The 16,665-nt window shown below is 41.2% G+C and overlaps 1 protein-coding gene across 6 annotated transcripts in view; it reads right to left on the bottom strand.

Moving 5' to 3' along the window:
* LOC140197637 (ceramide transfer protein) overlaps window positions 1-16,665 on the bottom strand; it is a 130,204-nt gene that overhangs the window by 33,836 nt on the left and 79,703 nt on the right. For all 6 annotated transcript variants that reach the window (XM_072257897.1, XM_072257898.1, XM_072257899.1 and 3 more), the window contains 2 exons: window positions 12,701-12,839; window positions 6,511-6,591 (listed from right to left, as the gene is read on the bottom strand). In XM_072257897.1, the coding sequence (XP_072113998.1) occupies window positions 6,511-6,591; window positions 12,701-12,839 (220 nt within the window). The remainder of the gene's footprint in view (window positions 1-6,510; window positions 6,592-12,700; window positions 12,840-16,665) is intronic.

Here is a 16,665-nt window from a genome sequence, read left to right as displayed (position 1 = left end):
GCTACTATAGTGTTTTTGTGCAAACTTATTGGTAATACAAGAGCAATACCATCAAAACCACATGGAACAGCCAATAACTCTATTGAATAATTCACTTATGCAAGAATGCCCTTGTGGGCAGATTTTCTAGAGCTGTTGAGAAGGTTTAAACGAGTTTGGCAGGGAAATGGAAACCAGAGTGATAGGTTAGGGAATGGGGGCAATTGGTGTACCAGTAGGTGCAGCATGTAGAGTCTGCAAGGGAGGATAGGCAGTTGATAGGGCAAAACTGCCCTCAGTGAGGTGTCTACTTTAATGCAAGTAGCGCCAGGAACAAGGATGAATTTAAGAGCAGGGGTCATCAACCTTTTTTGCACCGTGGACCGGTTTAATATTGACAATATTCTTGCGGACCGGCCGACGGGGTGGGGGGGGGGGGGGAGGAGGGTGTTCAAGTTCAACAGTGCGTGACAGGGAATGAGGAAAGGTGCAGCTGATTTATATCGTTTCACATCACCAAATCATATCGTTTCCTCGCGGCCCGGTGGTTGGGGACCACTGGCTTAGAGCACAGGTCTTCGTAGCATGGAACTACTATGTTGTGGCTATTACTGAGACTTGTCTGTCACAATGGTAGAAATCACTGCTGGATGTTCTGGGGTGTAGATGTTTCAAAAGGAACAACGGGGGAGGTAAAAGAGGTGGGCAAGGCAACATTCCTAATCAGGGATAGCATCACAGCTGCAGAAAGTGAGGACATCGTGGAGGGATTGCCTACTGAGTTAGTGTGGGTGGAAGTCAGAAACAGGAAGGGAGGAATCATTCTATTGGGAGTATTCTACAGATGACCCAATAGTAACAGAATCACTGAGGGACAATTTGGGAGGCAGAGTTTTGAAAGGTGAAAAATTATTGGGTTGTAGCCAGTGAGGATGCAAAGAATGTTGCTAGAGGCTCTGCAATCTCTACCTACCAATGGTGAATACTAAAGCAAAATATTCAATAACAATGGTATACAGGCCTCCAAACAGCAGCTGGGATGTGGATTACAAATTACAGCAGGAGATAGAAAAGGCATGTCAGAAAGGCAATGTCATGATAATTGTTGGAGATTTTAACATGAAAGTGGATTGGGAAAACCAGGTCAGTACTGGACCTCAAGAGAGAATTTGTAGAATGTCTAAGGGATGGCTTTTTAGAACAGCTTGTTGTTGAGCCCACTAGGGGATCGGCTGTGCTGGAATGGGTGTTGTGCAATGATCTGGAGGTAATAACAGAGTTTAAGGTTCAGGAGATCTTAGGGAACAGTGATCACACTATGATTGAGATCACGTTGAAATTTGAGAGGAAAAAAATAAAATCCAATGTGTTAGTATTTCAGTGAAATAAAGGAAATTACAATAGCATGAGAGGGGAACTGGCCGAAGTTGACATTTTCAGGAAGGACAGCAGAGCATTAATGGCTGGAGTTTCTGCAGAAAATGAGGGAAGTGCAAGACAGGTATATTCTAAATGAGAAGAAATTTTCAAAGGGAAGGAGGACACTACTGTGGCTGACAAGTGAAGTCAGAGCCAAAATAAAGGCAAAAGAGAAGGCATACAAGGAAGCCAGAGCTAGTGGGAAGATAGAGGATTGGGAAGCTTTTAAAAACTTGAAGGAAACTAAGAAGGTCATTAGGAAGGAAAAGAATTATGAGAGGAAGCTGGTGACTAATATCAAAGATGATACTAAAAGCTTTTTTAAGTATATAAAGGGTAAAAGAGAGTCGAGGGTAGATATAGGATGAATACAAAGTGACACTGGAGATATTGTAATGAGAAATGCAGAGATGGCAGGGGAACTGATTGTGTATTTTGCATCAGTATTCACAGTGGAAGATGTCTGCAGTATATCGGACATTCAAGAGTGTCAGGGAAGTGAAGTTTGTGCAATGAAAATGATAACTGAGAAGGTGCTCAGGAAGCTTAATGGTCTGAAGGTGGATAAATCTCCTGGACCTGATGGAGTGCACCCTTGGGTTCTGAAGGAAGTAGCTGGAGAGATTGCGAAAGCATTAACAATGATCTTTCAAGGTTCGATAGATTCTGGCATTGTACTGGATGACTGGAAAATTGCAAATGTTACTCCGTTATTTAAGAAGGGTGGGGGGCAGCAGAAAGGAAACTCTAGACCTGTCAGCCTGACGTCAGTAGTTGGGAAGTTATTGAAATCCATTGTTAGGGATGAGATTACGGAGTACCTGGAGGCACATGACAAGATAGCCAAAGCCAGCATGATTTCCTGAAAGGAAAATCCTCCCCGACAAAACTACTACAATTCTTTGAGGAAATTACAAGCAGGATAGACAAAGGAGATGCAGTAGACGTGGTGTACTTGGATGTTCAGAAGGCCTTTGACAAGGTGCCACACATGAGGATGCTTAGCAAGGTAAGAGCCCATGGAATTACAGGGAAGTTACTAGTGTGGGTGGAGCAATGGCTGATTGGCAGAAAACAGAGAGTGGGAGTAAATGGATCCTATTCTGGTTGGATACCAGTGGAGTTCCACAGGGGTTGGTGTTGGGACCACTGCTTTTTATGATATATGTTAATGATTTGGACTATGGTATTAACGGATATGTGGCTAAATTTGCCGATGATACAAAGACAGGTGGAGGAGCGGGAAGTGTTTAGGAAACAGAGAGCCTGCAAGAGAGACTTAGATAGTTAAGGGGAATGGGCAAAGAAGTGGCAAATGAAATACAAAGTTGGAAAGTGTATAGTCATGCACTTTGGTGGAAGAAATAAACAGGCAGACTATTATTCCGATGGGGAGAGAATTCAAAATGCAGAGAAGCAAAGGGACTTGGGAGTCCTTGTGCAAGATACCCTAAAGGTTAACCTCCAGGTTGAGAAGGTGGTGAAGAAGGTGAATGCAATGTTGGCATTCATTTCTACAGGTACAGAATATAAGAGCAAGGATGTAACGTTGAGGCTCTATAAAAGCACTCATAAGACCACATGGAGTATTGTGTGCAGTTTTGGGCTCCTTATTTTAGAAAGGATATACTGACATTGGAGAGGGTTTGGAGAAGATTCACAAGAATGATTCCAGGAATGAAAGGGTTACCATATGAGGAACATCTGTCAGCTCTTGAGCTGTTTTCTCTGGAGCTCAGGAGAATGAGGGGAGAATCTCATAGAAATATTCTAAATGTTAAAAAGTCCTGAACAGATTAGATATGGCAAAATTATTTCCCATGGTAGGGGATTCTAGGACAAGAGGGCATGACTTCAGGATTGAAAGACATCCATTTAGAACTGAGATGCAGAGAAATTACTTTAGTCAGAGGGTGTTAAATCTGTGGACTTGGTTGCCATGAGCAGCCATGAAGGCCAAATCATTGGGTGTATTTAAGGCAGAGATAGATAGGTTCTAGATTAGCCAGGGCATCAAAGGGTATGGGGTGGAGTGGGGATGACTAGAAGAATTGGATCAGCCCATGATTGAATGGCAGAGCAGACTTGATGGATCAAATGGCCTACTTCTGCTCCTATATCTTATGGTCTTAAGAACTTCCTCTAACTGCTCCAAATCCAGGCAGGTTTCCTTCACTATCCCTGTTTGGTTCTACCCTCACTCTAGCCAGCCACTTATCCTTCACATATGTGTAGAATGGCTACAGGGGTAGTACCAGATGACTGAAGGGTGGCAAATGATATTCTTCTGTTCAAGAAATGGATTAGGGATAACCCAGTGAAGCATATTTCAGTGGTGGGCAAATTATTGGAGAAGATTTTTTGACACGGATTTATGAGCATTTTGAGAAGCATAGTCTGGATTAGGGAGAATCAGCTTTGTGATGGGCAGGTCATGCTTCGTGAGCCTGACTGAACTCTTCGAAGATGTATCAAAATACACTGAAGGTAGAGTAGCGGATTCAGAATTGGTGTGTGGGACGAAATGCCTGCATTGTGCTGTAATGCTTTATGTTGTATTGTACAGGACAAGTTCAGATTTCCAAATGTTATTGCTGTTACTACAAGAACTTGGGGCAAAAAATTTTCAGTAATTCCCATATCTGAAAAAATAATTTGATTTGCTATATGTGCAACAATATTTATAATTAAATACATTTCTCCATGCACCATACATATTCTTAGCAGATAGTCATTTTAGATGGATGCTTATCGCTATAAATCAAATGTAATGGCCTCAATGAATTAGGTTTAACAATTTTCAGTGAACAAGTTGATGCAACTGGCTCATCCTGAAGTCAGATGATGTGGGTCCAAAAGCCTAAATAACCTTCAACTTAACAATAAGCAAATGACAGCTCATTAAAACAAGATGTGGAGAGAAACTTGGCCAGCAACTTTGATAGCTGCATAAAACACTGATAATAAACATTGATAATAAGCTAGATTTAAAAGAAAACGAGCTATTACCTTAAAATCTATTGAGTTTCACTGGTGAAATTTTACAACTATACTACTGGCTAGGAGTTTTGTTTAAAAAAAACCATAATGAAGTGTTTCAGGACACTTTACACGAGACCATATAAGACCATAAGACATAGGAGCAAAATTAGGCTATCTGGGCCATTGAGTCTGCTCTGCCATTCAATCATGGCTGATCCTTTTTTCTGTCATCTCCTCCTCAACTCCATTTCCCAGCCATCTCCATGTAACCTTTGATGCCATGTCCAATCAAGAACCTATCAATTTCAGCCTTAAATACACCCAACGACCTGGCCTTCAAAGCTGCATGTGGCAACAAATTCCATAAATTCACCACCCTTTGGCTAAAGGAATTTCTCCGCATCTCTGTTTTGAAAGGCGCCCCTCTATTCTGAGGCTGTGCCCTCTTGTCCTAGACTCTCCCATCATGGGAAACATCCTTTCCACACCCACCCTGTCTAGGCCTTTCAACATTCGAAAGGTTTCAATGAGATACGCATCATCCTTCTGAATTCCAGTGAGTACAGACCCAGAGCCATCAAATGCTCCTCATATGATAACCCTTTCATTCCTGGAATCATCCTTGTGAACCTCCTCTGAACCCTCTCTAATGCCAGCAATTCTTTCTTTCTTTCTTTCTTTCTTTCTTTTTTTTTTTTTAAAAAAGATGAGGGGCCCAAAACTGTTCACAATATTCAAGGTTAGGCCTCACTAGTGCCTTATAAAGCCTCAGCATCACAGCCTTGTTCTTGTATTCTAGATTTCTTGAAAGGAATGCTCACATGGCATTTGCCTCCTCACCACTGACTCTACCTGCAAGTTAACCTTCAGGGTGTTCTGCACAAGGACTCCCAAGTCCCTCTGCATCTCAGATTCCTGGATTTTCTCCCTGTTTGGAAAATCGTCCGCACATTTATTTCTACTACCAATATGCATGACCATGCATTTTCCAACATTGTATTTAAATTTACCTCTTTCTTACCCATTCTCCTAATCTGTCCAAGTCCTTCTGCATTCTACCCATTTTCTCAACACCACCTGCCCCTCCACCAAGCTTCGTATTATCTGCAAACTTGGCAACAAAGCCATCTACTCCATCATCTAAACCATTTATACACAGCATAAAAAGAAGCGGTCCCAACACCAACCCCTTGTGGAACACCACTAGTCACTAGCAGTCAACCAGAAAAGGATCCTTTTATTCCTACTTGCTGCCTCCTACCAATTAGCCAATGCTCTAACCATGTTACTAACTTTCCTGTAATACCATGGGCTCTTAACTTGCTAAGTAGCCTCATGTGTGGTACCTTGTCAAAGACCTTATGAAAGTCTAAATATACAACATCCACTGCATCCCCTTTATCTATCCTACTTGTAATCTCCTCAAAGAATTCCAACAGGTTTGTCGGGCAGGATTTTCCCTGAATGAAACCATACTGACTTTGTACTATCTTGTCCTGTGCCACCAAGGACTCCATCACCTCATCCTTAACAATCGACTCCAACATCTTCCCAACCATGGAGGTCAAGCTAACTGGTCTATAATTTCCTTTCCGCTGCCTTCCTCCTTTCCTAAAGGATGGAGTAACATTTGTAATTTTCCAGCCCTCTGGCACCATGCCAGAGTCCAATGATTTTTGAAAGATCATTTCTAATGCCACCACTATTTCCAACGCTACTTCTTTCAGAACCCTAGGGTGCAGTTCTTCTGATCCAGAGGAATTAACTAATTGAAAATATAGCCAAAAAGTGATATAGGATTTAAAAGGCTCTATTAAGTAGAAAGGCAGCATCGTCTACAAAACAAATATGCATCAAAATAGCAAAGACTATTATACAGGATGAGTCCTGAATTGATTACATCTTTCCTTGTACCTGGATTAAGCAGTAAATGATGCACAATACATATTCATGTGGCGGTATGAAAAAACTGTTCCAGATTGAAATAGTCTGGTTTAACAAACTTACATGAAAATTGGTCAATGCAAAGGAAGAAAAAATTCTAATTAAAATAACTCAGAATATCAGTTACTGAGAGAATTGAAGATCCAAGTATATAACTGTTAAAATACAAATTTTAAAGATACATACATTTCTCTTTGCTGCCATTATTGTGTATAAAATCACCATCTGATCGTGTGGTTGGAAAGGCATCTTCATCGTCTTCCACTACTGCAACAGTAAAATTAATATTTTTAATACATTATTCTTAACTTGTGAAGCAAACTGACTCTTAGTCAGCTTCAAAACCAGCTTAATCCATATCTGCTCCAGGTCCAGGAACATACACTGTTTTCATACACTCCAACAACACTGGGCTATTTAAAAGTGTTAACAGTTTTATGAATAATGCCGAGGAGAAGTTACAATTGTTGCACTTGGATTTCTTTGAATACACAACTGGTACCAGTGCAGCTACAGTAAGAGACAGAGCAGCGCTACCAGGAACGTGGAAGAACAGTCCAGTACAATCCCAAGGTCTTTAGTTTTGTAAAACTAACTCTCCCTATAAATTAGACAATTATTGTATCAGCCACCCTCCGTGAAAGATAATAAATAGAACCAGCACTTTAGGTCTGTACTTAAAATTCTTCCTCCCCCTCTGTAGAAAAAGATTTTGTAGCAAAATTCAAAAAAAAAAAAAAAATCTCTTAATTAACTTTGATAGCTTTTGACTGATTATTCTTTATGACTCTTAGATGGAAGTTCGACCTTTTGCTCCTGGGCAATTTGCTAATCCAGAGAATGCAACGTACAGCCATTAAGATCACAACATAAAACACTCCAAGGAGATTTTCTAAAAGCATAATCAAGTAAAATAAACAGTTAAGAATAAGACATGCTAAAATGGCGCCCACAAGAGTTAGTGATTAATACAGGTTAAGAGGTGGGGAGGACAGACACAAACACAGCAATGGAAAGATAATCTACAACTAGATTGATACACTCAATTACCATTATTAATTTAGAGATATGGCACAGAATAGACCCTTCTGGCCTAACGAGCTGCACTGCCCAGCGACCCTCCTATTTAATCCAAGTCTAATCACAGGGTAATTTACAATGACTAACTGGCAAGTCTTTGGATAGTGGGAGGAAGCCAAAGCACTGAGGAAACATACACAGTTCATGGACAGAATGTACAATACAGGATGGAGACAGGTGGAAAGGCAGAAATGGACCAGTAAGATGGAAGTGAAGGTTGTACAGGCTAGTTATGTGAAGTGCAAGCTTGGATTTGGACAAAAAGGTGCAAAAGCTAATTTGCAAATGGGCTAAGTGAAGACAATGATAGGGTGACATACAAATAGGTTTTGATGCACGTTGGAATGTGGGCAGCAGTAAATTGGACAGACTCAGGTTTTTGGGAAGCAAGCCAAGAACAACAGTGTAGTCAGGGGACAAGGTTGGGGGGGGGTGGGCGGGGGAAGGAGGAGGAGGCAAGCATGTACATTTGGCAATGATAGCCTGGTACAGGAACTAGGCCTGACACGTTACCGAGATGGAAGCACAGTATCTCTGTGACGGAATCTGGCATTTGAAACGGAAGGATTTTGGTGTTTAATCCAAGGTTCTTTTAGAAGTCAGGAAAGAGGCACAAAACTCATTGCTTCACAATTGTTTTAATCGGAATCAGGTTTAATGTCACTGCCTTATGTTGTCAAATTTATTGTTTTGCGGCAGCAGTCCATTGCAATATATAAAAATAGAAACTATAAATTACAAGTATATATAAAAAATAAATTAAATAAGGAGTGTAAAAAGAGGGAATAAAATACTGAGATAGTGATCACAGGTACATTGTTCATTCAGAAATCTGATGGCAGAGGAAAGAAACTGTTCCTGAATCACCAAGTGTGTCTTCAGACTCGTCAACCTCCTCCTTGATGGTAGTAATGAGAAAAGTGCATGACCTAGGTGATGGGGTTCTTTAATAATGGATGCCACGTTTTTAAAGCATTACCTTTTAAAAATGTCCCTGATGCCCGACTGGGAGGCTACCACAGTACGTGTGCTTGCAACACTGTGTGTCGGACAGAGTGATCAGCAGCACTGGGGCTCCACAGGGGACTGTCGTGTCTCCCTTTCTCTTCACCATTTACACCTCGGACTTCAACTACTGCACAGAGTCTTGTCATCTTCAGAAGTTTTCTGATGACTCTGCCATAGTTGGATGCATCAGCAAGGGAGATGAGGCTGAGTACAGGGCTACGGTAGGAAACTTAGTCACATGGTGTGAGCAGAATTATCTGCAGCTTAATGTGAAAAAGACTAAGGAGCTGGTGGTAGATCTGAGGAGAGCTAAGGTACCGGCGACCCCTGTTTCCATCCAGGGGGTCAGTGTGGACATGGTGGAGGATTACAAATACCTGGGGATACAAATTGACAATAAACTGGACTGGTCAAAGAACACTGAGGCTGTCTACAAGAAGGGTCAGAGCCGTCTCTATTTCCTGAGGAGAGTGAGGTCCCTTAACATCTGCCGGATGATGCTGAGGATGTTTTACGAGTCTGTGGTAGCCAGTGCGATGTTTGTTGTTGTGTGCTGGGGCAGCGGGCTGAGGGTAGTAGACACGAACAGAATCAACAAATTCATTCGTAAGGCCAGTGATGTTGTGGGGATGGAACTGGACTCTCTGACGGTGGCGTCTGAAAAGAGGATACTGTCCAATTTGCATGCCATCTTGGACAAAGTCTCCCATCCACTACATAATGTACTGGTTGGGCACAGGAGTACATTCAGCCAGAGACTCATTCCACCAAGATGCAACACAGAGTGTCATAGGAAGTGATTCCTGCCTGTGGCCATCAAACTTTACAACTCCTCCCTTGGAGGGTCAGACACCCTGAGCCAATAGGCTGGTCCTGGACTTACTTCCTGGCATAATTTACATATTACTTTTTAATTATTTATGGTTTTATTACTATTTAATTATTTATGGTGCAACTGTAACGAAATCCAATTTCCCCCGGGATCAATAAAGTATGACTATGACTAGTGCCCATGGGAGAGATGGTTGAGTTTACAACTTTCTTCAATTTCTTCCGATCTTGTGCAGTGGCCCCTCCATTCCAGTTGGTGATGCACCCACTCAGATGGCCCTCTACTGCACACCTGTAGGAAATGTGACAAACCAATTCTCAAACTCTGAATGAAATATAGCCTCTGTTGTGCCTTTGTAATTACAACATATTGGGCCCAGGATTGAGTCTCAGATGTTGACACCCAACACCTGAGGCTCTTCACTTCTGACCCTCTATGAGGACTGGTGTGTACTCTCAAATTCCCCTTCCTGAAGTTCCCAAACAATTCCTTGGTTTTAATGATGTTGAGTGCCAAGTTTTGTAGTCTCCAGTGAGGAAGTCAAGGACCCAGTTGCAGAGGGAGGTAAAGGCCCTGGATTTGGAGCTTGTTGATTGGAACCAAGGGTATGATTGTGTTGAACGGTGAATTGTAATCAATAAGCAACAGCCTGATGCAGGTAATACTATTGTCCAGGTGATCCAAGGCAGAGTGAAGAAACAGTAACATTGCATACGCTGTAGACCTATCATGGTGATAGGCAAATTGCATCATATCCAGGTCCTCACTTAGGCAGGAGCTGATTCTGGCCATGACCAACCTCTCAAAGCATTTAATCACAGTAGATGTGAGTGCCACTGTGCGACAGTCATTAAAGCAGCTCATCCTGCTCTTCTTGGGCACTGGTACGATTGTCACCCTTTTGAAGCAAGTGGGAACCTCCAACGACAGCAGCGAGATTGAAGGTGTCCTTGAATACTACCGCTAGTTGATTAGCAAGGCTTTTAGACCCTACCAGGTACACTATCAGGTCCTAATGCCTTACGAAAGTTCACCCTCAAGAAAGATATTCTGACATTGGCCTCTGAGACAGATGCTGCAGGGATTCACACAGATGTAGTTTTATTCTCCCTTTCAAAGTGTGCATAAAAGGCATTGTGCTGATCTCTGAATGAAGCATCACAGCCATTCATGACGTTAGGTTTTACTCTACAGGAAGTAATGGCCTGCAAACCCTGCTAGCGTTGATGTGCATCCAATGTGGTCTCTAACCTCAATTGGAATTGTTTTCTCACTCTTAAAATGGCCTTCCACAGGATATAGCTGTATGTTGTTTAGTTATGGATCACTGTCTTTGAATGCCACAGATCCCTCCTTCAGCAGACAATGGACTTCCTGGTTCATCCATGACTTTTGGTTTGCATATGTCTGGTATGTTCTCGAAGGCACACACTCACCCACTTGAGTTTTGAAGTTAGTGACAACTGTGGTGTATTCATTCAAATTTGAAGATGAATCTCTGAGTATTGTCTAGTTTACCAACTCAAAGCAGTCCTGCAAGCATTCTTCTATTTCCCTTGACCATTCTTTCTTGGTCCTCACTACTGGTGTTGCTGGCTTTAGTCTCTAACTATACACAAGGAGAAGTACATCCAAGTGATCAGAGTTTCCACAATGTGGGCATGGCTGGCATGGTAAGCGTTCTTGATGGTGGTCAAGTGTGTTGTCCCCTTTGATTCCACAGGTGATATGTTGGTGGTAGTTGTTCAAAAACTTCAAGCTGGCCTGGTTGAAATCTCCCACAAAGATAGGGAGGGCACCAGGGTGCACAGTTTCGTAGCATCTACTTCTTGAAGAAGAGAGAAGCTACAGATTTTTTTTTTTAAATTTCAAAATACATTTTATTCAAAAATAAAATTATATACAATAAAACTTTCCATCCTTTACATACAAATCCATTATGGTCTATACATATCCATACTTATGGCCACCCATGTGGCCCTCCAGTTGTTCACCTTACCACATCACTGTTGAGGGGTATACTCCTGGCCACCCGACCCCTCCCACTCCCACGGGTGAAGAAACCTATACCATGGTCCTTCCCCACCAGGCCCTTGCGGTGACTGCACCAAATTTCAGTGCGTCCCTCAGCACGTACTCCTGCAGCCGAGAATGTGCCAGCTGGCAGCATTCTCCCACGGACATCTCCATGTGCTGGTTGATCATCAAGTTTCGGGCCGACCAAAGAGCGTCTTTCACCGAGTTGATGATCTGCCAGCAGCACCGGATGTTGGTCTCCATGTGTGTCCCCGGGAATAGCCCGTAGATCAGAGAATCCTCTGTTACGCAGTTGCTGGGATGGTGTCTCGTATAAAACAGCTACTTTTACGAAAAATTCCATTCAAATTTGTAGATAATAATAAACCAATTAAAAATCACATTCAATACTGCAGTAAAATTTAACCAGTGAGAAAACACCGATTCACTTAATGAAGAGCAAAGAAGCTTCCAGGATTACACTTTGTATAGCCACTAGAAGCATATTAAACTGTTAGATATATAAAGGTTACTTAAATTATGAGCAGATTATTAACTGTTAAACTGCAAAGAAAATGGACAATTAAACCGCAAGATCCAACAAAACCTGATTAAATAGAGAAGTGATACAACTAGCTAGCTTCACAGCAGATTTTTCTGGTGAAGCTCATAATTTAACAAGACAATATTGGACCTCATCAAAATGAGCAAGTAGAGATTCAACACAAAAACAGTGAAGTAGTGAGGAAAGTGACAAAGGAATGGAACAAGGCACAGCTATTTCAAACTGATGCCAAGGCCTTGCCTTTAGGACAAAGTCACTGAGGAAAACTCTAGGATGATACTGATGAGACTCTAGGATTTGGACCAGAATAAATGGACATCCTTTAGAACAGATAAGGATGAATTTGTTTAGCCAGAGGGTGGTGAATTGATGGAATTCATTGCCACTGAAGCTAAAGACTGAGCCATTGGGTGTACTTACAACAGGGGTTGAGAGGTTCTTGATTAGTAATAGTGTCAAAAGTTACAAGGAGAAGACAGAAGAATGAGGTTCAGGCAGGAATAATAAATCAGCTACGATCAAATGGCAAAACAGACTCAATGAGCCAAATGGCCTAATGTACTCCCCCGGCTTATGGACTTCTGGAGATCATGAAACTAAGATGCATCCTTTTGGGATTTCCTGTTGCATTGGTGGCTTGAAGTTCTAGCACTTCACGATTGCCAAAAAAAATCTACAGCCCCAAACAGTAGGAAGAGGCAATAAATTAAACACACTGCTCTAGTCTATTTCTACCTGAAGAACAAATATTTTGAATCAGTATCCCTATTAATAGCAAATAAGACTTTTGAACCAAAAAGAGACAATGTAATTAGATTTTAAAATTAAAATGTCAATAAAATGATTTCAAACTCAGAATGAAAATATAAATGCACCTTTATCTCTCTGAAGTTCATCTTTAGATACAGCATCTGCACAAGCATCAAAGTACTTCTGTAGTGTGTCAACCTGTCGGCAGAGGATATCACGGAAGGTTTCCATTTCAGCAAGCTTTTCACGCAAGCTATGGCCTTTCTGAAATTCAAAGCACAAAGAAAGCTTTAACTTCTACAAAAAATGCTGTTAATTAAATTTGATAAGATACTTTTCAGTAAGTGGCAAACCATGCCATTTAATTAGATAAACCTGTAGTGACAAACACTGCAAAAGAGTACATTTAATGGGCATTGTAACAGCAGCTATATGAATTTGTTTTGAGACTTGGGCTTTTAATTAAAATTTTGAAAACAGCCAGTAATTTCAAATCACAGGTTCTACTGAAATAAGATTTAAAAAAATTCTTGAAGATTAATTTAGCCAATGGTAACTCTATAAAATAGAAAATTGTAGGCTTGTTAAACAAAATCCAGAATCTGTGAATGTATATTTCAAATCTAATTTTCTCCATTCCCATTATTATTAAAACTGCAAATATGTTACCCGGTATCTACATGGATGAGTTTACCTAGGAAAGTTGAGGGGTATGATAGTTTCATTCTACTGCTCAAAGTTATCACCTTCAAATATTTCAGTTCAACTTTAGCAATGAAACTAAGCCTGAGATGGAAGATTTTCTTTCAATAACTGGGACGTGGAACTATAAATAAAAAGATAAAGTTCATTTCTGCTCTTGATTATACATGCACTATAGACAGAGATGGCACTTATGGAATTTTCTCCAACACCAGCTCAGAAGACAAATAGTCACCAGTTTAATGCTAAAATGGCACTGATTCTGGAAACTCTTGTTTGCAGCTCCACTGGGAATCATCAAATGTTCCCCTTTACGAATACTACAGCTGAAACCCACAGTCCCAGCCATAAGGTACTTCAGTAAGCAACATTGTTTTAAGATGTTTTAAAAAAAATTCTAAAAATCCGCGGACCCTGGACTGCAGACTCAGGTGCAGAACCCTTTAAGAAAATGGAAGTGCGAAACCTTAGCCACTCTAAAGTACATTTGAAATATAGAGGCTTTAGACCACTTCCCCCACCCACCCCACCAATTCCCAACCATCCCGCCAGTGCATGTCCAGTCTCTGGAAAATAAAACTGAAGACCTCAGTGCAAGATTGCAGTACCAGAGGGACATCAGGGACTGCTGTATACTTTGCTTCACGGAAACTTGGCTGTCCCTGCCGTTTTGGATGCAGCGCTGCAGCTCGATGGCTTCACCATTCTCCGTAAAGACAGGGCAGCTCAGTCTATTAAAAGCAGAGGAGGTGAAGTATGTTTTATGATTATCATGGTGCACAGACGTGGCAGTTCTGTCTCAGTCCTGCTCACCCGAAATGCAACTTTCCCAGTTGTACTCACATCTGCTGTGATGAAATGCCTTGACAGTTTGGTCATGGCTAGAATCAACTCCTATCTAAGCAAGGACCTGAACCCAATGTAATTTGCCTATTGCCACCATAGGTTTACAGCAGATGCAATCTCACCAGGTCTCCACTTGGTCTTGGATATCTGAGTAAAAGTTATACTAATGTCAGGGTGCTGTTTACTACTTCCACCTCAGTGTGCAACACAATCATACACACATTTCTAATCAACAAGCTTTTAAGCCTGTGCCTCTGTACCTCCCTCTGCAACTGGATCCTTTACTTCCTCACCAGGAGACCACATCGGAAATAACATCTCCTACTTCTTGACAGTCAACACTGGCACATGTATAGGATGCATGCTTAGCATACACCCACGAATGTATGGCTAGGCACAGCTCAAATGCCATCTTTCAGCTGCCGATGACACAACTATTACTGCCAGAATTTCAAATGGTGACAAGGAAGCATACAGGAGTGAGATAGATCAGCTGGTTCACTGGTGTCGCAACGACAGCCTTGCACTCAATGTCAATAAGACCAAGGAATTGATTGTGGACTTCAAGGGGAAGTTCAGGAAACACACAACAGTTCTCATGGAGTGATTAGCAGTGGAAAGAGGGAGCAGCTTGAAGTTCCTGGGTGACAACACCTCTGAAGATCTATCCTGGGTCCAACATATTGATGCAATTACAAAGAAGGCATGACAGTGGCTATACTTCATCAGGAATTTGAGGAAATTTCGTAGTCAAAGACATATACACAAATTTCTACAGATGGGCTATGGAGATCATTCTAACTGGTTGCATCACCATCTGGTATGGAGGGTGCAGAAAGTTGTAAACTCAGCCAGCTCCATCATAAGTACTAGACTCCCTAGCACTGAGGACATCTTCAAAAGGCTATGCCTCAAAAAGGCAGCATCCGTCATTAAGAACCCCATTCACCCAGGATATGTACTCTTCTCATTGCTACCATCAAGGTGGTGGTACCTGAAGACACACACACTCAATGTTTCAGGAACAGCTTCCTCCCCTCCACCATCAGATTTCTGAATGGACAAGGATCCCATGAACACCACCTCACTTCTCTCCCACACTAACTCAATTAATTTAATTTTTATATAGGTATATACTTTCTGTAATCTATAGTTTTTTTTGTTGTGTATTGCAATATACTGCTGCTGCAAAACAACAAATTTCATGACATATGCCAATGATATTAAATCCGATTCGGATTCTAATTCTAAACTGAAGCAGACAGCAATTACTGTACAGGAAACACATTCTGTACTGGTAAATAAGGCTGCCGCAACATAACATACAGTCCAAAACTAGCTCAATCTCCAATACTGTTCCTTATAGATTTACTGGGCACAGATCCTTCTTTGGGGTTGAGTGAACTTTTTTTTTGGAAAAAAGTAGAATGCCGTCTCACTTTTTATGGTGAATTTGTTACTCTGGGTTTGCAATTATTATATAGGGAAGGTAATTTAAATTGCTAATATTTGTAAGAGGAGGTACATGGATTTAGAAATACTTATTATGAAGAACCTACCTGCTGAAGGCTCAGAATGATCTGCCAAATATTGCAATTAAGTTCAAAAGGACTATGCAGAGATTTTGACTGGGTGTTCTTGATGGGTAACTGAGTATTGTGCCATGGCAGGGGAAAGTAAGGCTTTCTTATTGTATCATTTTTTTGGCTAAATAAATAATTTGAGATGGGAAATGATTTATCTCCAATGCTTAGTGGGTCTTCAAAAGTTGTCATCCGTTACAAAGAACATATGACCAATACTACCAAGCTTCAAGTAGGACACAACCATGTTCACTAGACATCTTGCACAATACCCTAGCACTTCATTCATCGTATTCAAGGGCAAACAAGACACCTTTTATTGCTTAATCAGAAGGCTGAAATGCAACCACAATATGCTCACTTGTCTTCAAAAAAGTTATACAGCATTTGTCTTAAAACGATTGATTGCAATATATCTTGGTACTGAAAAGCAAGATTGCTGCACTTGTCAAAAACAAGAAGAAACCTGTAGATTCAGGAAATCAAAGCAAAACACTAAATGCTGTAGGAACTCAGCAGGCCAAGCAGTGTCTATGGAAAAAAAGTACAGTTGACGTTTCAGGGTGTCCTGCCAAAGGGTCTTCACTTGGAACTTCGACTGTACTTTTTTCCACAGTTGCTGCCTGGCTTGCTGAGTTCCTCCAGCATTTTGTGCATGTTGCTGCATTTATTGCAGGTCTGAAATAAAAACAGAAGCTGCTGGAAACACTCAGCAGGTCAGGTAAATTCTGTGGATAGGGAAGTAGAACTAATGCTTCAAGTCTTTGACTTTTCAATAGGGTTAGTAAATGTTTGAACACAGGCGCATTTTGAGTTGGAGAGACAGTAGCTGAAGGGAAAAAAACCAAGAATGTCTGTGTTAAGGTAAAGCCCAAGCAAAAACAGATCTCAAACTCGCATTGGCTGGAAGAGAATGAAGACTGATTAGTGGTAGTTAATCTTTCTGGAGATAGCATAAA

This window comes from Mobula birostris, chromosome 5 (genome assembly GCF_030028105.1).
Source record: "Mobula birostris isolate sMobBir1 chromosome 5, sMobBir1.hap1, whole genome shotgun sequence".
NCBI classification, from domain to species: Eukaryota; Metazoa; Chordata; class Chondrichthyes; order Myliobatiformes; family Myliobatidae; genus Mobula; species Mobula birostris.
Note: the sequence above shows the minus strand (reverse complement) of the source record. Positions and strands in the feature narration are given on the sequence as shown.